At 45.8% G+C, this 27959-nt stretch overlaps 1 protein-coding gene across 3 annotated transcripts; it reads left to right on the forward strand.

Moving 5' to 3' along the window:
- Nucleotides 1-27771, forward strand: IPO9 (importin 9). Of its 3 annotated transcripts, XM_030473015.2 has the most exons (24): nucleotides 1-216; nucleotides 6706-6767; nucleotides 7388-7474; nucleotides 8422-8623; nucleotides 9063-9151; nucleotides 9426-9512; nucleotides 11004-11123; nucleotides 12529-12629; nucleotides 13797-13855; nucleotides 14391-14542; nucleotides 15050-15148; nucleotides 15285-15391; nucleotides 15729-15868; nucleotides 17099-17258; nucleotides 17832-18058; nucleotides 18268-18416; nucleotides 19332-19460; nucleotides 20753-21028; nucleotides 21658-21824; nucleotides 23377-23510; nucleotides 24105-24224; nucleotides 24696-24797; nucleotides 25605-25681; nucleotides 26270-27771. In XM_030473015.2, exons 1-24 carry the CDS (start codon nucleotides 30-32, stop codon nucleotides 26378-26380), a joined length of 3144 nt encoding a protein of 1047 aa, XP_030328875.1. In that variant the 5' UTR covers nucleotides 1-29; the 3' UTR covers nucleotides 26381-27771. The 3 variants fall into 3 exon arrangements, with proteins under 3 accessions (XP_030328875.1, XP_032776236.1, XP_030328876.1); XM_032920345.1 differs by lacking the exon at nucleotides 25605-25681; XM_030473016.1 differs by lacking the exons at nucleotides 1-216; nucleotides 6706-6767 and having other exon boundaries at nucleotides 7389-7474; nucleotides 7811-8623.
- Nucleotides 27772-27959: the final 188 nt, after the last annotated feature.

A 27959-nucleotide genomic window follows, 5' to 3' on the forward strand; every position in this document is an offset into this window, starting at 1 on the left:
CCCGCGCGGAGCGGGGTGGGGGGGGGCCGATGGCGGGCGCGGCGGCGGCGGGGGGCGGCGGCGGCGGCGGCGGAGCGGGAGCGGCGGCGGGGCCGGGGCCGGTGGCGCAGGGGCTGAAGGAAGCGCTGGTGGAGACGCTGACGGGGATCCTGTGCCCGGTGCAGGCGGTGCGCGCCGCCGCCGAGGAGCAGGTGAAGGTGCTGGAGGTGACGGAGGGTGAGTGAGGGCCGCGCCGAGCGGGGTCCGCGGGGTCCGGGTGGGGAGAAGCCGCCACCGGGGTCCCCCCTCGGAGCGGGGTCCCGGTGCTGGCGCCTCGTGTGGCCGCGCGTTGGGCTTGGCCAAAACTTCCAGAGTGAGCGCTGGGGCCGGCGGGGAGCGGGGTCCTCCCGCTGCGGGTGGCACCTCGCCGGGAGCCTCCTTCCACCCGAGCCCGAGTCCCCGGCGCTGCTCACGCCGTGGTCACGAAGCGCCTTCCCGCTGCGGGGCCTGTCCCACAGTGACCCCCTGGTGTCCTGCGGGTCGTCGTCGCTGCGCGGTGTGGGCAGGACGTAGCTGTGCCCTCGTCTTGGGTGAAAGCCCCGGGCTGCGGCTCCATTGTCTGTTGTGGAGAGCTGAGGAGGGACAAGACAACAGAGCTGGATGGTGACCAGCTTATGGCTTTGAAAGGACAGAGCTTGAAACGGCTTTAACCTGCCAGAGGGGAGATTGAGATGAGCTCTGAGGCAGAAGCTCTTCCCTGTGAGGGTGCTGAGGCGCTGGCACAGGGTGCCCAGAGAAGCTGTGGCTGCCCCATCCCTGGCAGTGTTCAAGGCCAGGTTGGACACAGGGGCTTGGAGCAACCTGCTCTAGTGGAAGGTGTCCCTGCCTGTGGCAGGGGTTGGAACTGGATGAGCTTTAAGGTCCCTTCCAACACAAACCAGTCTGTGAAAAGATTCCATGAAAGAGCAATCACCTCAAATTCAAGCAGTGTCCTTAATGATTCCATTACTAACATAGCCTTTTTCTGGTGGCACTAAGCTAGGTCATGCACTTGCTGCTTTTCCTGGGTGGAAGCTACACTTAAAACCCCACTGATGACAATGTTTTGTTTCACTTCAGCTTGAATTTTATGACTTATCCCAAAGAACTGGAATCGGTAGAAACCACTGGAAGATTTGGGGTAGTTGCTGTGACGGGAGCTGGGTGCTGCAGGGTGCAGCACTGCCGCCCATGGCCCTGAGTCGTGCCCGTGGCAGCTCCATGGGCTGGTTGTTCATGGACCCTCCTGGAAAGTCACCCTTACTTTTACCTGATAGTGCCATTCTGAAGGTGTTTTGTGCTTTAAAATCTTTCTGCTCCTGAACCGTAGCTCAGAAATACCATAAAGGAAATTGATGTTAAAGGGAGGTGTAAAGGTGTGACTGGGTCAGGAGTGATGTTGTTATTGCCTTACTCTGGGAATGCCACTGGGGCAATGGAAAGGATGGTTCTTGTTGCGCGGTCCCTTAGGATGTGCTTGTAACACTCTCGGGTTAAGTCGTCTTTGATGCATTACCAGGAAACGTGTGTTGTCACCACAGCTCTAGGAGGTTTCAGTGAGAGATTTCATGGCATTGCAGAGTGTTGAAGTGCTGTGAGGTTCCTTGACCCATAGAACCTTTGCCTTGCAAAGCCACCTCAGTCAGCGTGTCTTCAACAGCAACATTATTTATGTGAAACAGCCTGAATCCTGCCACAAGAAATGAAATCAAGTTTGTGTAATCCTTTGGGTAACAGATTCTCAGAAAAGAATCTTGTTGGATGGCTTTAGTTGATGGATTCCCTCAAGTCCCTTTGAGAGCCCAGGAATGCAGCAGAATTACATTTGATGGGCAATGTTGGGGGCAAGAGGAATAAAGTAATCTATGCTTGTATTTTTTCACTGGTTAACAGATATCCTAAAGTCACCCACCACTGCTCTGGGGTTGCAGTCCCAGAAGCACCCAGGTGTGGTACCCGTGGCCTGGAGGAGGCTACAGAATACCTTCATCTGCAGTTTGCAAGTGACACCAAACTGGAGGGGAGGTGATCGATGTCCTTGAGGGCAGGGCTGCACCCAGAGAGCCCTGCAGGGATGGACCGAGAGGAACCTCCTGAGATTCAGCAAGGACAGATACGAATTTGGGCACCTGGGATGGGAGAACACAGGGATGAGGATCAGGCACTGCTGGGCTGGGGAGCAGCTCTGTGGCCTGGAAATCCTGGTGGCCAGTGAGCTGGATGGGGCCAGCAGCGTGCCCTGGAGGCCACCTGCATCCCAGGCTGTGTGAGCAGGACCAGAGGCTGTGGTCAGCCCTCTCTAGTCACTGCTTGTTTGGCCGTGTCTGGAATACGTGTCCAGTTTTGCTCTCACCTCCCCCCAGTACAAGAAAAGCAGCGACAAAGTGAGTTCAGCAAAGGGCAGAAACATTGGCTGGGAAACTGCAGCCCTCGGCACATGAGGAGATGCTGAAGGAGAGGGGTTTTCCACTGTGGAGACAAGAGGATTTGGGGGCTAGATCTGACAGCAGCTTCTGGTAACTATGAGGAGGCTGTCAAGACGCTGGGGGGTTGGAGAGGATGAAGGAAAACAGGCACAAATTGAAACAAGATGTTCAGGCTGGACAGAAGGAGGAATTTTTCCCTGTCAGCAGAGCCGTGCTTTGGAGCAGATTGTAGAAGCTGTGCCGTTTCCAGCCTTAGGATCTCCAAGACCTGCCCTGAGCAACCTGATTTGATGCTGCTGGTGCTGCTTTGCTCACAGGGTTGGACTGGAGACCTCCTGTGGTCTCTTTCAGCTGGATTATTTAGCACTGCTGTGATTCCTCCTCTCTTGTTCTAGTCAAGCAGCATGGGAGGAATCAGCCATATTATCCTTCCTGTGCTGTCTTTGCTATGGAGAAACCTGCAAAAACCAAGAGGAGCTAAAGGAGTACAGTGTTTGACAACACCTTGTCCCTGAGGTAAAGAAGATCATGCGTGTCAGAAGTGCTTTAAAGAAACACAAGGTGGTGCGTCATTAAGCAGCGTGAAGAAGATGCTGAAAGTAAAAGCGAGAGCAATAGAAAAGAGCGCAAGTGTTGGCACTTGTAATGAGAAAGAAATGAAGGTAGAGCAAGAGAAAATTGAGGAAAAACTTGGTAAAGGCATAAAAACTTGGGATGCTTTCCCATGGCGCAGAAGCAGAACATGTTTCAGAAGTGGTGTTCATAGCCAGAGGTGACTGAAGTGTGCAAGGGACCTTCTAGGAGCTGGATCCTTCCTGGGCTTGACTGAACTGGCCACGCTGAAGGACCTCTGCAGGGGACACATCAAGTTACAGGATGGATCTGCAGGGGTTTTAAAGGGACTCAAATGTTAAATTAACTGTGCTACAAATTGGGCTGTAAACTTGGTGCTTAAGGTCACTTAGGGACCAGATGAGTGTAAGCTGGTAAGGACAGGACAGCTTTGGGGAGGGCTCTAAGAGGAGGAGAGGGTGAACGCTGGGGTTGTTACAGGTGAGTCGGGGCAGTGCCTGTGGTAGATAAAAGTTATGTCAAGAGCTGGAATAAGGAGAGCAGCGTACACGAGATGGTTGTGGCAGAGTGGATCTATCTTTAATAGAAGAGCTGTTTGAAGGAGTCCTGGGACTGCCAAACAGCTTTTAGAAACTTCCCTTCCTGAAACTGTTTGAAGAAATGAAACTGCTGCAGACAGCTCTTGAATTAATAACTGGTTAAAAGCATAAAGACAAAAGGTACAAGTGACAGGTTGTGTTTCATGCTGCAGGGAGAGAATCAGAAGTCCCACGTGAAGCTGGGTTGCTCGGCACATCCATAAATGATGTGGAAAAGAGCAAATAGTGGTGTGGCAAAGCTGCTGATAGCGCTGCTCGGCCTGGCCAGGGAGAGTCGGTGGCAGCAGCTACAGAAGGATTTCACCAGAGCGAGTTGAGTGTGCAAATAGTGGGTGTTTGTGCCAGCAAAGTAGTGCTGGGGGAGGAGGAGACACCTTCAAAAGTAATGGGCTGTCCTAACTATTGTCACTGGAGAAGAAATCCCATTGTCAGGGTGGAGAGTTTCCTGAGAACACCCATTCACTGCTCTGCCGTGCTCTGAAAGCCAAATGGACCGTTAAGGAGGGAACAGAGAACAAAGCACCACATCAATTCCTCATGCTTCTGCCGTAAAGCCGGTGCATTACTGGCTTGCTGCTTTCTGGAGGGGTGAAGCAGGGCAGTAAAACACACGCAGGGACCTTCTCAGAGGTGTGGAAAAGCTGCTGCTCTCAGGAGGAGCAAATACATTGACTTTTCTGCCTGGGAAAGAGAGCTGGAGGCTTTAAAATAATAACTGCCAGAGAAGGTGAGTGAGGTGTGAGGGTTGTTTGTGGCTTCTCATCAAGCTGAAATCGGGTGAAAATTAACCTGAAACAAGCAGAAGGAAGTAGGTTGTTTCCCCCAGCGTGCAAACTATGGAACTCATCGCTGTTGGATGTCAGAGGTAGAAATGGCTCTTTAGGCAGCTCGAGGTGGTCCAGGTCTTTGAGAGGATGCAGTCGAGCTCCCTGAAGCAGGTTGATAATGGGTCTGGTCAATGCTTGTACAAGGGGATGGGTAGAAATGTACAGTCAGGGGTGAACAGGCTGAACTGTCCAAGAGGAGTCTCCTGTCTGACTTGATAGGAGCAATATGGGATGTCAGCTCTGGAGTAAGGACATGGTGGCAGTTTCTTCCTGCCATGTCACCCTGTAGCAGCTTTCAAACGTGTCCCCAGCCACTCAGTCTCTTCCCTGCTTCTGCATCTTCTCTCTGCTGAGGAGGTGTGGGAATAGGCACCACTTGACAGCTTGGGGACAGGGGATGCATTATTGTCAGTCTCTGGAAAGATGGAATTTCACCTGGAAGTGACCTTTGGTATCTCTGGGTTTTAATGGAAGATAAAGAAAAGCAACGCCTGGGGCTGTTCAGGGGAGCGCAGGGGAAATGAGGGCTCTGGGGCGTGGAGCGGGGCTGCTGACAGCTCAACTGGCATCCACCTGATCCTGGTGACGTGGGGATGCTGTTTCCATTCCCCCTTTATCTGCTCTGTCCAGGTAATATCATGAATAGAATTCCCGATAGGAATTTGCCGCATTCATCAGTTAAAGATGCAGTTTTGGGATGTTTTGAAGATGCACCGTTGTCTGAAAACCTGTGCATGGAGCAGTTATCAGTGAGTTCCTGTCAGACCCAGAGCTCATGGTCCCTGCAGTAGTGAGCACATCTCTGGTTTGCAGCGAGAGCACCCAGTCTGCTTGGAGAGCAGGATTTAAGAAGTGTTGGAAAATCAGAGAGATGGCCTGAAATCACTGCAACAGGATAAATCAGGTGTGGGAATGGCAAGAATCAAACATGTATGTGCAAACAGAGGTAAAGATTGCAAATCGGTCACAGTGGTGAGTTGTGGCTGTGTGAAAGTGCTGCATTTATGGTTGCTTCTTGGTTCATTTGTACCCTTTAAAAACGTGGCTGAAATGCAGTGCCTCGAGTCTGGAATATTGCAGACAGCTGGAGGAATAGTTACGGCTACAGTTAAGAGGAGTATTATGTTAAGTATAGCTGAAAAGGAGGCTCCCTGCTCCTGCAGCCAGGATAAGAGAGGTTTTCCCCTCTTAAATGCATGATCTATGAAGAAAGGTGGAAGGAACTGGGCATGTTGTGTGTGAGCATGGGAAAAGTGGGAGGCAATTATCTCCCAACCCAGCAAAGCCTCTTACAAGTGGAGTGGATCTGAGGAGGAGCACGGATAAGCGCCTTTGTGAAGCGCTCAGATGTGCTGCTGAGGAAAGCTGCAGAACTGCTTTTGAGAAGGATTTGCAGTGCATTCTTGCTGGGGATGCTGTGGGCACCATCTCCTGTCCGTGGAAGCCAGGTTGTGTCAGTGGGACCTCGGGCTGTATTTTCTGCCCCCCAGTTTCTAGAACCTCATAAATGGGGTTCTTAAGCAGACCAGCAAAATTAAACAGAGGGTTCAGTACAGTCCTCCGCTACCTGGAACAATCTGAATGAATTTTAAGCCAATTTATGGAGGCAAATGGTTTTACCACACCAGAACTGCTGCTCTTCCTGGGTTTTATTTCCTGTGTTCAGCCATCAACAGAATTGGTACCTGCGTTTTGATTGTGCCTTTTGTTACAGAACTTGCTTGGCACCTAAAAGAAGCTCTTGATTTTCTGGACCAGTTTCTTGCTGGAGAGAAGGTCCTGCAGCTGGAATGATTGTAGAGGCAGTTCCTGGTGTCCCGAGGGCTTGGGCAAGGAGCTTGGTGTGTTCTGAGCCATCTTAGGGTGCATTTGGGACAGCTGAAATGATGTTTTCACCTCACTCTCTGCATGAACTCAGGTTGTTCAAACTGGGGCTGACTCGCTGATAAGACTCCGTTCTGTCCTGTTGAGGGGTTTTAAGTTGTAAATTTGCTTGTTCTTAACCTGCATTGCAATTCACTTTTTTTTTGCCCACGAGAGAAAGAAAGAAGATGCTGAGAAAACAAGTGAAGTTTGTGCAGAGAACACAGGGGAGAATTAATGCTCATGATTCATTTGAGTAGCTAAGCTTTGGAATTGTCTCCTCCTCCCCACATATGAGTCATTCTGTTAGTATGATGTCTTTCTCCAAAAATCTTGATGAGTTTTGCTGTGTGGGAATAAAAGGTCTGATACCAACTTCTTGTTTTCCTTCCCTTGCAGAATTCGGTGTTCATTTAGCAGAGCTGACTGTGGATCCCCAGGGAGCTCTGGCCATCCGGCAGGTGAGTTTACCAGGAAAGGTAGAAAGAATTGGGATGGAACTTGCCTTCGTTTTTAAAGTGTTCTCTCATATTGGAGGCAGCTTTCTATGATTGCCCCTCCGTTTTCTTTTACATTCCTCTAGAGTTGTTCCTTTCTCTTAATCGAGTGTTACACACTTACCACCTTTGAAAATAGGGCTTTTTGGACTTAACAAACCTGGTGCTGAGACAGTACTGGGCATAGGCACAGCTGATGAGGTGGATGGAAGGCATCAGCAAGCACAAGTGGGGCTTGTCTTCGCAGCAGCGTTTTCTGTGGGTATTTTCCTCCTGGAAAAGGAACTTTAGGTTCTGTGTTTCCTCAGTTGCAATGTGGCCCATATCTTGTGCCTTCTTGGAGGTGAGGAAGCAAAGCTACTGCCGTGTGTCTGTGCTGTACAGGCCATCATTGCTCAATGGATGGTCATCAGTTCATCTCCTATTGTGGTAACTTTTTTGTCTGCATCAGAAAGGTTATTTCTCATTTTGACAAGCCCTGTTGCCCCTTCAAAAGCAGCACAGAGGGATGGGGGCTTGAGCAAACGGGGTAGGGCTGACCTTGCTGTGGCTGTTCCTGACTCTTCACCTCTCTCCTGCTCCAGCTAGCGTCTGTCATTTTGAAGCAGTATGTGGAAACTCACTGGTGTTCTCAGTCGGAGAAGTTTAGACCTCCAGAGACCACAGAAAGGGTAAGGTTTGGTTTCATGTTGTCTACTTCGAGACACTTTATCCATCAAGAATATTAATTTTGTAGGTGGTCTCAGAAGGCCCAATGCCCTCGTGTATTTTGGGGATTAAGGGCTTCAGTTAAGGTTTTCTGATGTTTTCCACTTGGAAAATCTGTTTTCAGTTGCTTAAAACAACACTAGACTTGAGCAGCTTGGGCTGATTCCTGTAGGAAAAGTTCAGCCATAATGTTTCTGCTGCTCTAAAAGCAAGACTAGAAGAAAGGTGCTTTGTAAGTTGTACAAATACTGCTTCTGGCAGTCGTTTTTCAGAGATTTGCTAAATCTTGTGTTTTTCAGCTTGGCACTTAAAGGCTGTTTTCCCATGGCAAGGGTCAGGTTAAAGGTCTGCTGAGTTTCATTACAAATCTGTGCAGTAGGAGTGTGTCACAGCTGAAGTGGGCAGGTTCTGGCCCTGTTGACTGGAGCATCTTTCACATCGAGGGTATGATTCATCCCACCAGAGATAATTGCTTGAAGCAGATCTTGTGAATTATGCCCCAGAAGAAGTAGCTGTGTATTTCCTGCCCCTTCGAAGGGGGACTAGTTCTCATTGACTGAAATCTTCCAAAGTAAGCAAACAGAGTCCCCGGCCGGAGCTGGGGTTTGTCTCACTAACTCTGGATGTCTTCCATGTAGATATCTACATCCTGTGGAAGTGCAGCTGTGAGCTGTTTACTGCGTGCTTGGCCGAGTGCTCGGTGCGAGAAGAGCGCCGCGTTAAAACACACCATGCACTGTTCCAGCAGAAAATTATGGGCTGTAGTGTGCAAGGTTTCTTTGTCTCCCGAGTGGTCATTCTGTGAAACCAGTGCTGAATCAATGTCAGGATACAGTCACAGATAGATATATTTAATTGAATTGTTTTATGGCTGGGGATCTGCTTTGTTGAACAATGTTCCTCTCCACAGGCAAAAGTTGCTATTAGGGAGCTCCTACCCAACGGGCTGAGAGAATCCATCAGCAAAGTGCGCTCGAGTGTTGCTTATGCAGTCTCAGCAATAGCCCACTGGGACTGGCCCGAAGCCTGGCCTGAGCTCTTCAATCTCTTGATGGAGATGCTGGTTAGTGGAGATGTGAACGCAGTGCATGGAGCCATGAGAGTGCTTACAGGTATGTGTATGTGAGAGCTTTGGCGAGGCTGATGTAGGAAGTGCTTTAGGCTTTTCCTGTGCTTGCATTCTGTCACTTTTCACTCCCAAATTGAAGAGATTGGAATTCGCTGCTTCTCCTGGGCAATGATGCCTGTTGGTTGCTGCTGAATCGCATGCCCAGTACAGGTCATGAAAGCTGAGGAAGAAGGTTCTATGCTACAGGTTGTAGCTCAGAAGGAAGTTGGATTGCAACACCCTGTTTTCCAGATACCTGCAATTTTTGGTGTGCTGTTCCTCTGCTTGCCTTCAGGGATTGCCATGGGGAGGCCAGATGACACTGGTCTAATCGAGTATGAATCGGCCTGTTCCCAAATTGCTTAACATCTCCCAAAGATGCTGATGCTGTTGCCTACAGGTTTGTTTCTTATAAGAACGTTCCTTCTTTTTCCATTTTCCAGAGTTCACACGGGAAGTGACGGACACACAGATGCCGCTTGTTGCTCCTGTTATTCTTCCAGAGATGTACAAAATCTTCACAATGGCAGAGGTACGATCTTCACTGTGAAGCTGGTACTGAATGGCATTAGTGGGGATGTTTGTAGGAGCAGAGAAACTCCAGCTTTAATGGCTAAGCTGTACTGCAGGGTGAGTTAGAGTTTTCTTGATGACGGGATAGTTGTTGGCAGCGAATGCTTCAACAGAACTGTTGAAGACAAGGATAAAATAAGAGAATCAAAGCAAAAAATAAATAGAATTAAAATAAAACTAAAGGGAATGAAAGCATCTTGTGTTCCTGACCTGTTATTTAAACTTCTTCCTAGGTGTATGGTATTCGCACGAGGTCGCGTGCAGTGGAGATATTTACCACGTGTGCCCATATGATCTGTAACATGGAGGAACTGGAAAAGGCAAGAGTTTAACTCACAACATACACTGAATTCAGACCGAGCGAGGTTCCAGAGAGTTGTTAAGATGAAAATGAAGCGTTGGAGAACTCCGTACCCTGTCAGCTGTAATTCTGGTGAAGAGGGTGTAATTTAACCCATGTAAAGTGGCTGCCTCCCTCCTTTACATGCATGCCTGGATACTGCGACTTGGTTTCCATAATTGTTGAACTTGTGACATACCAACAGCTGCTTGTAACAGCTCAGAGAAAGGGGAATCAGTGTGGGGAGGAGATAGTGTATAATCCCTTTGCTGGAAATCCCTGTCGTAGCTTCCATCCCCAGGTGAACCGTGTGTCCTCATTCACTGCCAGGCCTTGGCCATGTGGGTTATGATGGGCAGTTTTGTGGCCCTTGGGTGAGGTGTTAGTTACAGGCTCCTGGAGTTCCATCAGTTGCTTTACCATCCACGTTACCCTTTCGTTCCTAAAGGGATGGTGGAAGCCAAACCAAACAACGTTTTAGAGGAATAGCTGTTAAGAAAAAGACACTGTGCAGTTTATACCCAAGTCTCCTGCCTGGCTCTGAGCACATCTGCATTTTACATGGCCTTTGACAAGTGGGTTTCCCAGCACTGCCCAGGAAATCAATTGTTCTTTTTAACTTTTTGAGTGGTGAGGATAGGAAAGAGTGACTCAATAAGGTGGCTGGTGGTTGCTCAGTGCCTCTATCTGCTGTTTCAGCCCTATTTGCACAGGGAGCAATTCCATGCAGACTTTTGGGAAGTTGTGATGGTTACACCAATGTCTGTACTGCACTGACAAGGTTACTCATGCAATCTTTAAGCATACAACTGTGCTTCTTAGCTATGGAGGTAGGGGGAATGGTCTCCATAAAACTCTTTTTGTGCAGTATTACTTGCTCTGCCAAGCACTGCTTCCGGAGCGCTTTGACATCTGGAAAAATACTTGCTGCATTTTCCTAGGAGGAATCATCGTGGTAATCTTCAGGCCGGGTGCTGATACTCACAAAGAGCTTGTTTGGTTTGGGGGAAGGTAGCTCAGGAGGCAGGTAAATGCCAGCCCCAGGGTTCAGTGTAATTGCTTATGTGTGGTGCTCACCCCACTTCTTTTATAGCCTGGGGGGGGGGCGGGTGGTAGGTGCAGGGCATGATTCATCTGATCAAAGTGTCTCTTCAGAAGGACGTGCACTACTGCGGAGGCTCTCTGGATGGGACTGGCTGGATCTCTAGTTAGAGTCTGAAGTAGGGGTATTGTTTGCAGCAGTCTGTGCTGTGTGGTTTGGAAGGGTGGGATTCAGCTGAGCTTCCTTCCCAGCACGTGAGAGCCACAGTGATGTCTGAAACAAGTGACTTTGCAATGTGCTGCGGTTGCCATGAGTCCCTCTTTGGGTTTGTAGCAGAAAAGTGTGATTTCGGTTGCTTGTGGTGCTTTATTGTCAGCCGTGGAGGTTCTGTGTCCGGAATTCACCTGTGCTTGCATTGACTATCACCAGGGTGCAGCCAAAGTCCTGATTTTTCCTGTGGTGCAGCAGTTCACAGAGGCCTTTGTTCAGGCCCTGCAGATGCCTGATGGACCTACGTCAGACAGCGGGTTTAAGATGGAAGTCTTGAAGGTAAGTCACTTATGGCAGATGAAATAAAGAATTGAATACCAACACCATGTCAGATGTGCTGGCAAACAGGGACACTTGAGTGTGTGTCACCTCTCCTGGTATTGCTCATGTTAGGAATAGTTGACGTTTTTTGGATCCCAGTGCTATACAACATTGAAATAAATTGTTCTGCCTGTACTAAGATACCTGTGATGAGATCCGTCGGGATTTGTCCATAAAATGACCCATAGGGGTCAATCCATAGAAGAATCTATCTTGTCATTCGCTGATCTAAGACATCTTGGATGCATATTGTTCAGACACCATACTCAGCAGTTAAATATCTGTCATTTCGAAATATGCTGTGGAATTCTGCAGCAGTGAAGATTTAAAAGGTTGGTATGTGCAGGTGCTTTTCTAGAACTTGCCTGCTCTTTAATGCTAAATGATCTTTGCAAAAGAGAGTTGGAAAGCCTTTGTATTCTCCTGGTTTCCTGGAGAAAGAAGATTGGAGGTTAGAGTATGGAGATACCTTCAACAGCTGGGAAAGCATTGGAGTTCTAGGGTCCAACATGGGAGAGAAAAGAACTCAAAACCATGAGTCGCAGAATCAAATCCACATCTTTCATGTACTTGCCTGTGTGCTGGGATGAGCAAGACCTGGCTCACAGCGCACAGCTTTCTGAAGATGGGTGGCTGAGGCTGTGCAGCCACGGTCCCTAAAGGAAATGATAAGGAAGGATTATTGAAGACAAGCATCAAAAGTTTTTCATAATGACCAGCTTTGCACTGGAGGCATGAAAATAAATGCTGGGAGGATGCTATTGTATTATTCAAATGAGCAACTACTAAGTTCTGTGTTGCGGAACTTGTTTTCTTGGTCCTGGTAAAGGCAGCAGTTCCCTGGTTGTGCCATCCTGTCCCTGCTCAGTGAGGGGGGCAGGTATCGGACCCTGGCTACAGCAGGAGCTGATTTCTTGCTGTGCAGCTCCACATGGAAGGGAGCTTGGGGTCGGATGTTGGCAAGTTCTGTTGAGAGAGCATCACTTGTGTGTGGGTTTCTTATCTTTCCATTGGCTGCACACTGGGATTCCTGGGACAGTAATAGGTAGAACACTAACATGAGGGGGATGCTTGGGGATACTCTGCGAGGTGTAATCTTGATTTGAACAGGCTGCAGCTCCAGACTTGTACATCTTGTGTTATCCCTTTGCTTCCCTGCACAAGAGCAGATATGATGAGAGGGCTGTCTGCCAGAGTTTGTGCAAGAGAGGGGACTGCCTGGTCAGGAGTGAGAGCAGGAGACCTTGGTGGCAGGAAGACACTGGATTATCTTGACTGTTAATGAAGCAGCAGCCTGTGATTTAACTGTTTGTTGAGGGTTTTCCCCAGTCTCGCTTCTGATCGATATTCCTTTTTGTTCCAGGCTGTGACAGCACTTGTGAAAAACTACCCGAAGCACATGATTTCATCAATGCAGCAGATCCTGCCCATTGTCTGGAATACCCTCACAGAAAGTGCTGCCTTATATCCTTTGTGGGGAATGGTTTTAACTAGAACAGAACAAGACGAACTGTCTCATACACAGTAATGAACTGAACACAGCTGAAGAGCATGATCCATGGAGTAGTTTGCCATGACAGACAGAAGATAGGCATCTGTGGTGTAAACGTGCTGGATATTTGTTACTTCAGTAGGCTCCATTCAGTTTCTTTTAGCTTAAAAATCACATCTGATGAATGTGCCTGTGTTTGGCTGTAGAATTGCAGCCGAGTTCTGCATTGGTCCTGGTACTCGTGGTGGAAATTGTCTTCTTAAAAAGATGTCTAATCACATTGTAAAGACTTCAGGTAAAGATGAATCCGCAGTGTCCCCTGCTACACCAGTACTAGCGGCTGCTTGCACTTGCTGCTGAAGTTGAAGTTGATCTGCTTTTTGATTTTTCTAAGTCATTGCTTCACAATCAGTGTGTTAGAGCTGTTCTGTTGGGAGCTTTCCCAGTTCTTGCAAACTGACAAGTCAAATCTTACTATATTGTTAATCCAAAAGTTGCTTTTTTTTCAGCTCTTTATAATGAGACAGTAATTACAGAACACTGAGCTGCCTTGTAGCTCTTTCTGGCTCTTTGGTACAAACACCAGAATCTGACACTGTTGTGATAGCAGCATAAGGGTTGGCTGAGCTTCAGTTTGCCATCCCCAAAGAACCTTCCTCCTCTACACACACACAGTTTGGTTTTCTGCCACTTCTCAGGGTTGGGGGCTCGTGGAGAGGCCTGACAGGGAGAAGAGCCACCATCAGGTAGCTTGTGGGAACATGGGGTGGCAGCAGTGGGGTGTTGTGCTGGCTCTCACTGAAAGGGGGAGTCTCAGTGGTTCTGTTCTTGCAAAGTTGTCACATAAATGCAGTTTTGGTTGCCTTGGTGGACTTGCTTGAAGTTAATCGACTGTTAAGTTAAAGTCAACTGCAAAGACTTAATCAGATAGTCTTGGAAACTGGGTAACGCACAAAGCCAGGACGTCCTGAGGCTTGGCTTCTCTCTGAAACACAGGACCATGTGCGAAGTCAAAGGTTTACTTCTTTTGTTTAAGACAGAAACTTCCCTGGTTATGAGGAATTTTAAGATAGGAAGAGATTAATTCCTAAATAGATGCAGTTCTTTAAAAACATGCCTGTTTCCTTATCTCTGTCCACTTATGTGAGAACCGAAGTCAATTACACAGAAGAGGTGGAGGACCCTGTGGATTCTGATGGTAAAAACTTGTTAAACTGCACTTCTGCCTTTTCGTTAGAAGGAATGGACTTACCTAAACATTACTGTTGTCAAAACAGTGACTGAAACACTGTAGGAGATTGTGCTTAAGGGTATATTTATGGTGTTAGAACAGTGTCCATCACTTCTTTACAAGTTACATGTGGTTGTGCCCAATGAAGCTGCATAATTTAAGTTTTGTAATGACTCAAGGAGTGAGTTTTGTAACAATTTTGAGGTAAAAGTAATGGGACACAAGAAACCTGAACAGGTTTAAGGTTGAGCTTGATCAGTTTTAATGAGGGGTGTGTGGTGAGGTGGGACGAGGTCAGGCATCCTCCTGGGGCTGCTGCTGTCCTTGCTAGTCCAGGAGTAAGAATAAACACCCCATCAGGCAAGCTAATAGTTTGTCATTATATTTGACAGCCATTTATACCTTTCTGTATATTAGCATATTCAGTCATGGGGCTTATTTCACTTCTGCCTTTATGTTGGCATACGCAGCCATGTTCTTTTTTTCTCACTTCTTTGTTCAGGTGAAGTATTGGGATTTGAAAATCTCGTGTTCAGCATATTTGAGTTTGTCCATGCCTTGTTGGAAAACAATAAATTCAAGAGCACAGTGAAGAAAGCTTTGCCAGAGCTGATTTATTACATCCTCCTTTACATGCAGATCACAGAAGAGCAGGTGAGCATGTTTGTCTTGTGTAGGAAGCAAAGGAAATGAGAAGGTTAAAACAGCCAATGTCCTGGGGAGAGTTTCAGTGTGTGTAAGCTGCTCTAAGAGGCTGTTCAGTCACTTTGGTGTGCCCAGGAGTTAGGGCCCTTGTCTTTTTGTTTAGGTAGACATGCATAAAACCAGACACTCTCTTAGTGTTCATCTGCTTCTCTCATTCCTCATCTGTAAATAAAGCTGTGTAGCATTGATTCCAGGTCAGTCATTAGTTCTGTCAAATTCTGATCTCAAATGAGGAGCTAAGAGCGAGATGAGCTAAGAACAAGAGAGAGTCTCTTCTTTTCAAAGGTTTCTCCAATAGAATATAAGAAAAATCACTTGAAGATGATGACTTCTTATGGCAGAGGAAAATTCTGAAAGTAGCTTTCCAAGCCTGAGGTTCCTGGGAACAGAAAAGCTTCTCTTCATCCTTGATGTTTCATCACCTCCCCGACCCTTTTCATCTCCTTTCTGTTCTAGATAAAAGTTTGGACTGCAAATCCACAACAGTTTGTGGAGGATGAAGATGATGATACTTTTTCCTACACAGTGAGGATTGCTGCACAGGATCTGTTGCTGGTATGAAATGTGTTCCACATTTAGATGGAACCAAAATAATAACAAGGAGCAAACCTAGCTTCAGGAAGGGGATTGGGAGAAAAGGCCAACTTTTAAAAGTCTATGTAAATAAGTGCTATCATTTCCTTCTGTGCAGGCTGTGGCTGCTGATTTCCAGAACGAGAGTGCATCTGCTTTGGCTGCAGCAGCTACAAGACATTTACAAGAAGCTGAGCAGGCTAAAAACAGTGGTGCTGAGCACTGGTAAGGAGATGGAGCAGCAGGGAACAACACTGGTACAAACCTGCTGTGGTGTCGAGTGCAGCACAATTTAATCACATTGTTTTCGTGACACTGCTACTAATGGACGAGGATGAAATTTGGGAATCCTGATGAGAAGAAGAAGGAAGAAGTACCATTTTTGAGCCAGTTTTGCAACTGTTCATTTCTTTCAGGGCTTTTTTAAGTTCTCTGCTTTGGGGTGAAGAAAATCTTTATCATAGCTTAGACCAAAAAAGATACAGTTCCACTTCAGAGTTTGTATTTGTTTCTTGAGGTGATGATAGAGGAAAAACCTAAAGGCATCTGAATTCTTTCGCAGGTGGAAGATCCATGAAGCTTGTATGCTGGCCCTGGGCTCTGTGAAGTCAATTATTACAGACAGTGTGAAGAATGGTAGAATACATTTTGATATGCACGGCTTCCTGACAAATGTTGTTCTTGCAGACCTCAACCTTTCAGGTATATTGGATCTTGCTGTTACTGAGAGTAAATGCTGAGTGCCAGACCTTGGAAATCTCTTCCAAACAGAAGTGTATGGTGAATCAGATGCTGTATGCATGTGATGTGTAATGCAGCTCTACATGTGGAAGAGTGTAAGTCCTAACTTGTGAGTTCATGCATGCCACCAGAACTGATATAAGTCCTTTAAATGTGGGACTTATCATCAAAGAAACATTTATTTCATCTATTACAAAGGAGGGTTTTTCTTTTTTTTTTTTTTTTTGAGTTAATTTTGAATGAAAACATAGTGTGCAAAGTGCATAGTGAGTAAGGCATGCAAAACCTGCTTCATTTACATATATTTACATATGTGGTATTGGGTTGTAAATGAGCCACTGTGCTCTAGAAAGAGCTCGTGGAGTCAGAATATAGATCTGAAAGGATATCCGTTTAGTACTCAGTAATGGTAATAAGACAAAGAAATATTGCATTTTCTAATGCTTGCTTAGAAAACAAAGCTTTTCTCTTGCAACACGTCTTGCATGGAGTTCTTAATGTCCACATATTAAAATTAATACTTGCAAGAGTACAAATAATGGCAGTAAAGATGCTGAGAAATAGAGAGCATCATCTGTTTGAGAATAGTCTAAATAGATGAGGATACTTTGGGCCTGAAAAGGCAGAAGGATTGAATGGGATAAAGATGAATCATTCCTTGATAAGTATGAAGAGGTGAGTAGCTGATGAGTGTTCACTGTTTGTCTGGTGCTGTTGAACATGATGTTCTATAATTGCAAGATGATGGCTGGAAACTAGAAGAGTAATCTGTGAAAGGTCCCTCTGTATGTGCTCTAATTCTTTTCCCTAAGCTACTGATATTTGCTGCTGTTGGGGACAGAATATTGAGCTCGATGAATAGGAACTGCTGAAAAAGCCTTCGTTCTCTTCCTTTGCTGTTCTGGTGGCCAGTAAAGCTGTGTTGCTGTATTGATGAACAGATTCAGTGGAACTAGTTGAGGGAAAAAGGTATGTTTTTAAACAAGTGAGAAGTTCTTTGAAACAACCAAGTAAATAAACTGGATTCTGCCTATGAACAGAAATGGCTTGTATGCCTGCTGGCTTGTCTTGTGTCACAGCTTAGCATTTTCCTACTGGGCTGACAGGATTTCGGATAGTGGATGGAAGCAGCTGTAATTTTAAACTCATAAAAGTAATTCTAAAACCACTGGGGTTTGTGTTTTGCTTCAGTGTCTCCTTTCCTCCTGGGCCGTGCTCTGTGGGCTGCCAGTCGTTTTACAGTGGCCATGTCTCCAGAACTCATCCAGCAGTTCCTACAAGCTACTGTCAGTGGTCTCCATGAAACCCAGCCTCCTTCTGTCCGAATCTCTGCAGTCAGAGCTATCTGGGGGTAAGTAAAGCCAAGGTATTCCAAAGCCCCCGGGGTAGATGGCATAAATTACACTTACAAAACTGGCATGTTGAAATGTTAATAACATTTCTGTAATAGGCTGTGGAAGTATTTGCTTTGAATGAAATCGATGTCCATGGGCTTGTGGAGCACGTCTCAGCAATAGGGAGTGTTTGGGGGTTTTTTAATCCTGTTTTGTAAATAAGTTGCAAGAAGAAAAAGGGAGGATCTGCTGTATTGATTCTAAAGTGAAAAATGAACATTAGTTCAGAAAAGAGCCAACCACAAAAAGACCTTGGAACCCACTACTCCTCCCCATTTTCTCCTCCATCCCCAAACCACCTTGTCTTCTATTTGCACTGAAATGTTAATGAATAAGTAAAGGCAGAGACTTAGAACTTACTTATTCCTGAAGTTGGTTTTTATCATTCCTTAGCTAACTTGTAGAATATGGTAATTAAACACTTTGTAAGCAGTAAGTGATCTAACCCCTTATACATCATCTAGAGTTAAACGTATAAATCACTTTAATATATTATGTGTATATTTTTGTATCGCAAATTTCTTGTCTAGCTACTGTGACCAGCTGAAGATCTCTGAGAGCACCCATGTGTTGCAGCCTTTCCTTCCTAGCATTCTTGATGGACTGATCCACTTGGCTACTCAGTTCAGCTCAGAGGTCCTGAACCTGGTCATGGAGACGCTGTGCATTGTCTGCACCGTAGACCCAGCGTTTACAGCAAGTGTGGAGAACAAAATCTGCCCTTTCACCATTGCAATATTTTTGAAGTACAGTAATGGTAGGTATTCAAGTTACACTCTCAAAGTCCAGTTGTTTTTGCTACCGAATCCTGGTGCTGAAAGTTTAATACATGATAATTGAGTGAATGTTGATTGATGTGGTAAAGCTAGAAGGGAAACTTGCTGCTTTGCCTGTTAGAAATAGAGGTAGCAAAAATTGAGATGTGTTTGTTAGCATGTTTTAGTAAATGGTGCTTTCTCTCTCCAGATCCAGTTGTTGCTTCTCTTGCCCAAGATATCTTTAAGGAGCTAGCTCAGATAGAAGCCTGCCAGGGTCCAATGCAGATGAGGCTAATACCAACTCTTGTCAGCATCATGCAGGCCCCTGCTGACAAGATCCCAGCAGGGCTTTGTGCAGTAAGTGCTACAGTAGTACCTGGTCTTAGCTGGAGATGATTCCCTGTTCTTTAATGTGGAGGATGGCTGGGCTGCAAAGAGCAGAAAGGTTGTTTTTAAACTGCTCTGGAACTTCAGTCATTGGTTGAAGCTTCTTTGTGGAGAGAAGGCACACTGCAGGCGGGGGGAGATGCTTCCAAAAACTGACTTCAAACTGCTCCTCTGGCCTTCTTTCAGCCTCTGCAGTATATCCCAAGTCATGTTGCTTTGACATAGCCATCTTTCACCAGTAACAGTCTCCTCTCTCTGGTGGAATGTTCTCCAGCAGGCCACACGACTATTCCTTGTGCTTTGTTCTAAGGCCTTTTCTGCTTTATGCATCACATATATATAAATTGCTGAAGATAAAATTATGCAGGTTTGTCATTTCTATAAAAAGTCCCCTTGTAAATGATTAAGCATTGACTCTGTGGAATCACTGTCCAGAATTAAACCCATAAACATCTTTATCCTATGCTTATAATCTGCTTATTGATTGGTCCGACTGTAACAATTGCTTATGGGTAATTAAAATCAATTTAAGTCAATACAAACAAAGGGAACAGGCTGGCACAGTTCTCTGCTCTACTGATTCATGTGCATCAGCCTGCTGTGAAAGTGTTTGCCATGGGGTTTTTTACACTGCTTTTAATGTTTGCACTATGTTGGGAACTTTCAGAGCACACACCACGTGTGGTGTCAGACACCCTGATGCTTGGATGCACAACTCCAGGGTTTTCTGATCTTAAAAATATTCTAGGCTGTAAAATCAGGATGTGGTTGCAGTACTGGTTCACATCCCTGCAGTTCTTGCCTTTGATGCTTGCACCAGTGCTGCTGACTTAGCACACTATGGCTGCTGCAGTAACAGTGCTTTTGTTCCCGTTTTCCTTTCAGACCTCTATTGATATACTGACCACGGTTGTAAGGAATACAAAACCTCCTCTGTCCCAGCTCCTGATCTGCCAAGCATTCCCTGCAGTGGCTCAGTGCAGCTTGAACACTGATGACAATGCTACGATGCAGGTAACACGGGGGGGTGGGAAGGATTGCAGGGCTATGCAGGTCCAAGAGAGGTGGCCAAGACAGACAGGTGACAGCCTTAAGGGAGCCCAGGCTTTGCTTGCCAATAGCTATATTAGCACCTTCTCAGTCCCTGTGCCTTCTCCAGTTTATCATCAGAGTACTGCTCTTCAGGAGCCTGCAGTGACTTCTACTGATCATTCCTTAATTTGGGGTTTGCAAAGCAGCAGCCTTGATCTTTTTTTCTGTTTTAGGGAGCACATTAAAAACAAACCAAAGCCCAAAACTTACATGAAAAACCCCCAAACCTCATTGCTTTTCTTCCCCCACAATAACTTTCATCACACCTAGGAATGGCAGAAGTTGTGTTCAGGAACACACTCAGGCACAGGAAAGCAAAAGACCTTCTGTGTAGAAGACCTCCTAGACCTTCTCCTGGCAGTTTTCTCCTGTACTCATTTAGGTGGGAAGGGGAGGGCAGATTTCTTTTAAACTGAGCCAGGTATGGGCTGGAGGGAGAGCAAGGGTTCATCTCAGTCAGCAGCAGTGCCTGAGCTACTTGCTGGGCAGCTCTGCTCTTACCTGGTAATGTCCTTAGAGTATTTAAGCAAGAAAGAAAAAGATTCAGAGGCTACACGTGCAGGGTGTCTTTTCATTCCAGCTACTACCTGGCATACAAATAGTAAAGCTGGTTTCATTCCTTGTGTAGGGCGTTTTATAGCACCAGCTACCCTTTGCCATGTGAATACAGCCCATAGGAATGGCTTTCCCTAAGCAAGATTCCAGTAAGAATAGGTTGGAGACTGGTTGCTCTGCTGGGTCTTTGTTTTAAGAAGCATTCAGAAAGACTGCAGCTTGGCTGCTGGCTTGTGTTTTGTTCGTGCTACGCAACCACTACTACAAAACACAATGGGTGCTGTCTCCATCTCCCACTGGTTAGAATCTCTTGGAATTTCTCTGGGTAACAAGACTGGCACAAAACTGCATCTGCTTCAGGTGGTCTTTGTATTTCCCAGATGATCTCTTGGAGAACTGCCTCAGCAGTGAAGAGTTTTGTACTCGATAATCAACTGAATTCTGTAGAAATTAATTTTACTTTTAGGCGCTCATCGTGCTGCACATTAGAGAGCTCTGATCTCTTATAGGTGCCACCATCTGTAAGACCATCTGAAACCCGTAACTGTTTTCATCTCAGTTAAGGGTCTGTTTGAGGTGATGAAAGGGGATGTCTTCCCATGCCTCCCCGGTCCCTTACCTGCAGGGGGAAGTTCTAACACGGTACTTCTCTTGTTCAGAATGGTGGCGAGTGCCTGCGCGCATACGTCTCGGTGGCGCTGGAGCAAATTGCCCAATGGCATGATGAGCAAGGCCACAACGGACTGTGGTATGTGATGCAGGTGGTGAGCCAGCTTCTAGATCCAAGGACCTCAGAATTCACCGCTGCCTTCGTGGGCAGATTGGTCTCCACTTTAATTTCAAAAGCAGGAAGTGAGCTGGGAGAGAATCTGGACCAGATCCTGAGAGCTATCCTGAGCAAAATGCAGCAAGCGGAGACGCTCAGTGTGATGCAGGTGAGCAAGTTGGGCACCCAGGGGAGGAAGTAGAAATGTCAGCAAAAGAAATTGTCATCACTTTTTTTAGCTGTGTGCCTGATTATTTATGGTTAGTGCAATTGGAGGGTCTCCATATCCTCTTGAAGTAGTCAGGAAGATGCCTGTTCTGCTCGTAAAGTTGTCTAGATGACAGGGTAAGCCACGTTCTTGTGGGTAAGCTTTTACTGCACCTTAAATATTCCCTCATGACCATGTGCTTGCAAGCAGTGAACAACAGGAGTTGCCTGAGTACGGATGCTGTGGCAAAGGCAGCACATGTTTTCGAGTCATTTTGGGCTGTATTTGAAGGATAAATGCCTGGGAGTTGAGACTGGGGGGTTCGGAGGTGATTAAACACTGCTGTTGACTGCAGTAGGTTACTGCCTGCGTTTGTAGCAGTGTCTTGCAGATAGTTATATATACATATATATATGTATGTGTGTATATATATGTATATAGAAAGTGTGTGTATATATATATATGTACTTCCTCTTGGGGTTGGTAAGCACAACCTCCATCCTTCAGGGAACTCAGTTACTGGAATATTTGGTAAAACATTTTCAGCTATTAAATAATGCACCTCTAATGCTTCCTTTCTCCTGCTGTAGTCCTTGATTATGGTGTTTGCTCACTTGGTTCACTCACAACTGGAACCACTCCTGGAGTTCCTCTGTAGCCTCCCCGGCCCAACCGGCAAGCCTGCCTTGGAGTTTGTCATGGCCGAATGGATGAGCCGGCAGCACTTGTTCTATGGGCAGTATGAAGGCAAAGTCAGGTAGGATGTTTGATAATCTCTGCATTAACATTAGCTGACTGATCATCCTATTGCAGCTGAATGCAATGGGTTTGAGGGGAGGAGGAGCTGGATCAGACTTAGGTTTGTGTGTGCCAGCACTGGGTTAGCTCAGCTCAGGAGAGCCGTGATAACTGCAGCAACCTCTGATCCTCCTCCAAGTGCTCCTCTTGCTGCCTGGTGTTTCTGTGCTGGAACAGGCTGACCCAAGGGGGAAGCAGTGTCACTTGCAAGCACAGGAGTGCTTTTGAGATTGAACTTTGGTGAATGGGATGAGAATAGCTTCCAGACAGGAAATTGCCTCTGTAGACTAGTGTAGAGTTTCAGGGCATTGTAGAGGGTTTCCTAAGAGAATTTGGTGATTTCTTGTTGGTTTAATGATCCAAAAAGTATTTAAAAGTCAATAAAGAAATCACCTGAAACAGTTTTCTCTCCCTTCTGCTGCAGGAGCACATTTGTGTTCTGATGGAGGCAGAGTACTGTATTCCAAAGCATGAAATGCTCTGTAGTGTTTTAAATTGTGCTGCAGCTGATGTCTTTGATTTCTCTGGCAATGTGAAGCCCAACAGACCACTCTTAGGGATCTCACCAGCTAATAACTCACTTCACAATATGCGTTGGTGTGTTGTTGTTATAAGGCAGTCAAATAGCCTGTGAAATAATAAGAAAAAGCATGTGTAAAATAGAATTTGAGTGATCGTGCAGAACAGGAGGCTGACTGATGCGGGGATCTGGTGCTGGTGTTGGTCACACTTGGTCTGTTTTGTCTTTAAGAGCAGTGGTTTATCCCCACTGTGACAGAGTGGGGTTGTCTGCAGGATCCCTGTGCCTGCTTATGGCCACAGGGAAAAGCCAAGCCTGACACTGACAGGAAGAACAAGGTTAAACTTTGTTCAGTGCTGCCTCCGTATTGTCCCAGGTTAGAGTTGTTTGCATCCAGATGGCTTGGCAGGGCCCCACACTTCCGTCAAAGACATCCTCAGTATGGCTGGAAAACAGCCTGGAACTGGAGGAGGTTTGAACGTGTGGAGTAGAAACCTGAGCAGCAGAGTGAAAAGAACACATGAGGGTACTGAAGGAGCACATTAGAAGGTCTGAGTGTAGCAGAGCTGTGAAGGACCAGAAGTGAAAAAGAGCTTCGAGATGGAGAAAAGTAGAAGAGAAGAGGTCAACGCTCACTACTTTCTTGCCAGTGCTTTCCTCTTAGTTCCATCTTCAGCAGCGCGTGGCGCTTCAGGAGTGTGTTTAACCTCGTGGCCCTTCTGAACTGGAAAAACCTTTAATGTATGCCTGCACTGTTTAATGGTGTTTAATCCAAAGCTTTCTCAGTCTTCGGCTTGCTGTGCAGGTCAAGAGATGAGCCCAGTTTTGGATATAAAGCAGGAGAAATAGGGAAGTTCCATAATGCTTATTCTTGGCAAAAAGTGTAGAACACAGGGCATCTGCAGGTCTGCTCTGGAGACGTGTTCACTGTGAAAGCCAGACTGTTCAGGGCAATTCTGATCCGTAATTCCTTCTATTCCCTGCTCCCCAGCTCTGTGGCATTGTGTAAACTCCTCCAGTATGGCATCAATACAGATGACAAGAGGCTTCAGGACATTAGGGTAAAGGGAGAAGAAATCTTTAACATGGACGAGGGAATACGGACACGATCGAAGTCGGCCAAAAGTAAGTCATCATTTGGCTGGTTTGAACAGTATTTTTTTTCCTGTTAGATGGTATAAAAGGCGTTAAAATAGACCTTGCAGGTCCCAGGAAGCTGTGGGGGTATTTTCTACAGAGGGTGCAAGTTGCTTTTTAGAGCTAATCCGTACAACATGTATTTAACATCTCCATAATTTGCCTAAATTCTGCCAAAGACTGATTTGGAAGACTCCTGATGTCTCTAATTTAATACAAACAGATGAGATGATTATGGGATAGGGCATTATTCACTGTTATTTTGCATCATCCTGTTCCATGTAATGAGATAGAATTGATAATTTCATCATGCCCGGTAGGTTCTCTGAGTGGAAAGTGTGTTGAGAAAATGCACTTGTCTTCTTTTCAATTGGCCAAACCCCAAATCTTTGGAGATTATTGCCTAGAGATTGAGATATTAAATCCGAGAGAGCCCTGGGCAGGGCTGGGCTTCAAATAGAAATAAAAATGAATAAAAACACCCAAAAACCACCACCCCAAAACCCCCCACCCCAACAAAGGCCTGGTTTTAACAACCTCTTATTAAAAGCAGTGGGAATGTATCTTTTCATTCCTTTGCAGATCCTGAGCGCTGGACAAACATTCCTCTGTTAGTAAAAATCCTGAAATTAATAATAAATGAACTCTCGAATGCGATGGAAGCGAATGCATCCAGACAGACACCTGCAGATTGGAGCCAAGGTAAAATACTGGGGTTGCTTCTCTCTTTGCATGGCTTAAATCTACTTTGTAATCTCTTCAGAAGCATTCATACTAATAAGAAGCTCACAATAGTAAATAGGAGACCTGTAATTACAAAGGCTTAAATAATGATCCAGGGTATAAGGTAGGTCAGTGTTGTGTGTTCTCATATCTGAAGATTATTTTGGGCTAGTTTGGAAGATGGGATCTGCCCATATGCCAGTAACACTCCTTTCTTGGTGTATCTGCTTTGCCTTTCTTCCTCCCTGCTTCACTCATCCATTCTTGCTGCTGCTTTTTGCTCAGCTCCAGTTCTTGAATCACTCATTCCAAAGAGATGGAAAGGCTGCGGGTGTTTCCCTTCACCCACCTCCACAAGCAGGGGTGTTTGCCTAACAACCACAGTCCCTGCAGTGATCAACAGGCTCTTGGGTTTGGATTAGTTCTAGAATCGGGTTTTTTCCTAAACAGATGATTCAAATGACATGTGGGAGGATCAGGAAGAGGACGAGGATGAAGATGAAGGCTTAGCAGGACAGTTCTTATCAGATATTCTTTCCACAAACAAGTATGGTAAGTAACAGCTTTAAAGTGCTTACTCAAAGCAGACATGGAGTAGATGACATCCTAATCAGTCTTCTTTCCTTGACAGCAGCTCAGCAGGGGCTGCAGGCAAGGGGAAGGAGATGCCACAGCAGGGTTTTGAGTAAGGGCCTTGTCTGTGAGAGGGAGGTGTCTTTGAATAACACAATGATTAACTAACTGAGTTTTCCACCTGAGAGTTCACATGCTGCGTGGGCTGCACGTTGCTGTGAGGTTCATGCAGGTATTTCTTCTAAGGAGAACAATGATGCTCAAAGATGTAGACGTGACCTTGGAATGACAGTGTTGTAGAAGTGGATGAACTTGCTGGTGGAGTAACCTTGAGTAATAATTGCTGCATAAAGATGGAGCGGGTGTATCATCTCCTTTCCTCTGCCCTCCAGTTTGCATATAGTCCTAAAGGGAGAACCTTACAGGCAAATACAATAAGGGAGACCTCTCATATTAGCACAGAATTGGAAGTGTTTCACCCTGACATAAGATTAAGGCATAAGATAATAGTGCATGTAACTAACAAACCTGCCTGTCCAGTGTCCTGTGTATGCTCGTCTCACTTGTGTGTCCTTGAGACTCCCATGACCCATCTCATTCTGGGATTTGGTGTTTCCTGATCATGTCAATTTAAGGAGTGAATGTTCTGGATACAATATTAATTATTTTACCCAGCAGCACTAGGACTATTTATTTTTGGACCCTTGGATTTCAACAGTAGTTGAAATACTTCCTGAGATGTATTGCTCTGTTTGATGTTAAAACCTGCTCATTTGCCTCTGACAGATGAGGATTACTATGAAGATGATGAAGAGGACGATCCAGATGCATTAAAGGACCCTCTTTACCAAATAGATCTCCAGGTGATGCTCTAGAATAAGGGTTTATTAATCAGATTCCTATCATTCTTTATAAACTTAATTTTTGTCTATGTTGTACTTCAACAAAACTGTACACCACTGGAAACAGCAGCTATTATTGATTGTTATCCCAAAGGTACTTAGTGCATTGAAATCACTTTGGAAAGTGCTGAGTATCCCAAGAATGCCTGGAGCTATTTTTTCTTATTGGATCAATATCTAGAACTTGGAAATGGGACTGAACAAAACGTTTTGAACAGAGGGAGATGAGACTTTTCTGCCCATGAGCTTCACAGCTGTTTGCTGAAGCCAGCAGATTGGAGACTGAGCATGACAGAATTTCTTACTGCATTGGAGCTGTTCCCTTCCCGTCAGTCCCTGTCTAAATCTTGGCTCCTGCTTTTTACCACCATCTGGCAGCTGGTTTTAGCCTTTCCCTCTGCTGCCGCCCGTCCTTTTGCACCACTTACCTGTTCCCTGCAATCCCTTTGTCTCAGTTGGTGCATGTTGAGGTTTATCCTGTCATACATGTAAGAAACAGAATTCCCAAAGTGCCGTGATGCTAACTGGCTCTTTCCATCTTCCTTTCAGGCCTATCTCACCGATTTCCTCTGCCAGTTTGCACAGCAGCCTTGCTATGCAATGTTTTCAGACCATCTCAATGAGAATGAAAAGCGAGTGCTACAGGCCATTGGGATATAAACCCACCCGAGAGACCACACCGATCATATCTGAACAAGACTTTGGTTTGGCTTATTCCACGTTTTATGATTGAACATAAAACATTTTCCAGTGTCTGCCTGCTTGTTGCAGGTGGATGACGGCCTCGTGGCGATGTGTTGAGCCTCACCTTGAATCTGGTAAGGGAAGGAATACTAAGCAAGCAGCAAGGACAGAAGGCTGTAGAGCTTTGCACATTGGTCTCACCATGGGAGCACTTTCATTTTCCACAGTAACTTTCCAGGAAGTTCTTAAAGATAAAAAATATGTGTCCTTAATATTTTTAAAAGCAAACTGTCTCTACCTGGGAAGAGGCACGTAACTGAGTTCCCCCCAGCACAGTTGGACAGAGAAAGGAATTGGGTCACTTACAGGTTGCTTGGATGTATCTTGAGAAGTCAGAAGGTTGCTCCTCTTCGTGCTCACATGACACATACAGGGTAAATATCTCGATCTCACAGTGTGACTTCTTTTTATAGAACTATAGACTCTTGAATCAGGGATGCCTGAATGGTGTGGAACCTGTTTACAGGAGTTTGGATGGGAAGCTGAGACAATAAACCCAAATGCATATCTTCTTTCCTGTTGTGGATGGGGCTTTGTCACTCACGTCTCTGTCCAGTCCCATGGGAGCAGTTCTTTACTGATGCTTCGTGTGCACATGCTCAGAGGAAGCTACCACTGAAATTTCCCTTCCTGTGGCATGTGGCTACTAAAGACTTTGGTTTTATGGAACACAAGGAGCCACAATTTTCAGGGGAAAAAAAAACCTGATTGTATTTAACATACTTGCTCCATGGCAGCCACTCTGAACTACTTTGCTTCCTTCACACTCCTGTGTGTATTTTTATAGAGTGGTAAATAACGTTTGCAGATCGATTTATCCCTAAGAACAGCGTGATGTATCTCACAACACCTCTCTGCCTTTGGATCCCTTTGGGGAAAATGAAAATAAAACTATTAAAATGTACATTGGTATCCTTCTTATGAAACAGATTTCAAAGGAATTTGCACTTCTTTCCCGAAGTTGCTTTTTTTAGACACATTTCTCCTTAGGAAACTTTGTGCACGTGCAGCCCAGAGGATGTTGGGGGACTTCACAGGAGGCAGCTGGACAGAAAGGGAGTCCTGTAATGGCTACATCTTCTGCTTAAAAGAAAAGGCTGACCCATTATAGAGTTTCCTTTCTTAAGAAAGGTACTTGCTGTTCCTTTGTGGAATAATATGCTTCGAAGTTGTATCTAAAAACCTCCAAAGAGCTGGAGTAATTCTGTACCTAACACAGTCTAGCTTTTTTACCAGGAGGGGATAATAAATTAACTTTTTAACAGACAAAGATGGCACAATTTGTTTAGTGTGTGTGGGGAAGGTGGTAAAACAACCCGGAATTCCAAGGCAGGGCTTGCTCCCCGCTCCCAGCCCGACCTGGCTCATTGCACCTGAGAAAGGGGCAGGATTTGGGGGGGTGTCCCCCACCCTTCACTGCAGCCTCATCTGAACCATCCTCGGGTTCTCAATGGGTTTGTGTGGACAGCCCCATGGGAAGCAGGATTTGAAGCCT

Source organism: Strigops habroptila, chromosome 18 (assembly GCF_004027225.2).
Source record: "Strigops habroptila isolate Jane chromosome 18, bStrHab1.2.pri, whole genome shotgun sequence".
NCBI classification, from domain to species: Eukaryota; Metazoa; Chordata; class Aves; order Psittaciformes; family Psittacidae; genus Strigops; species Strigops habroptila.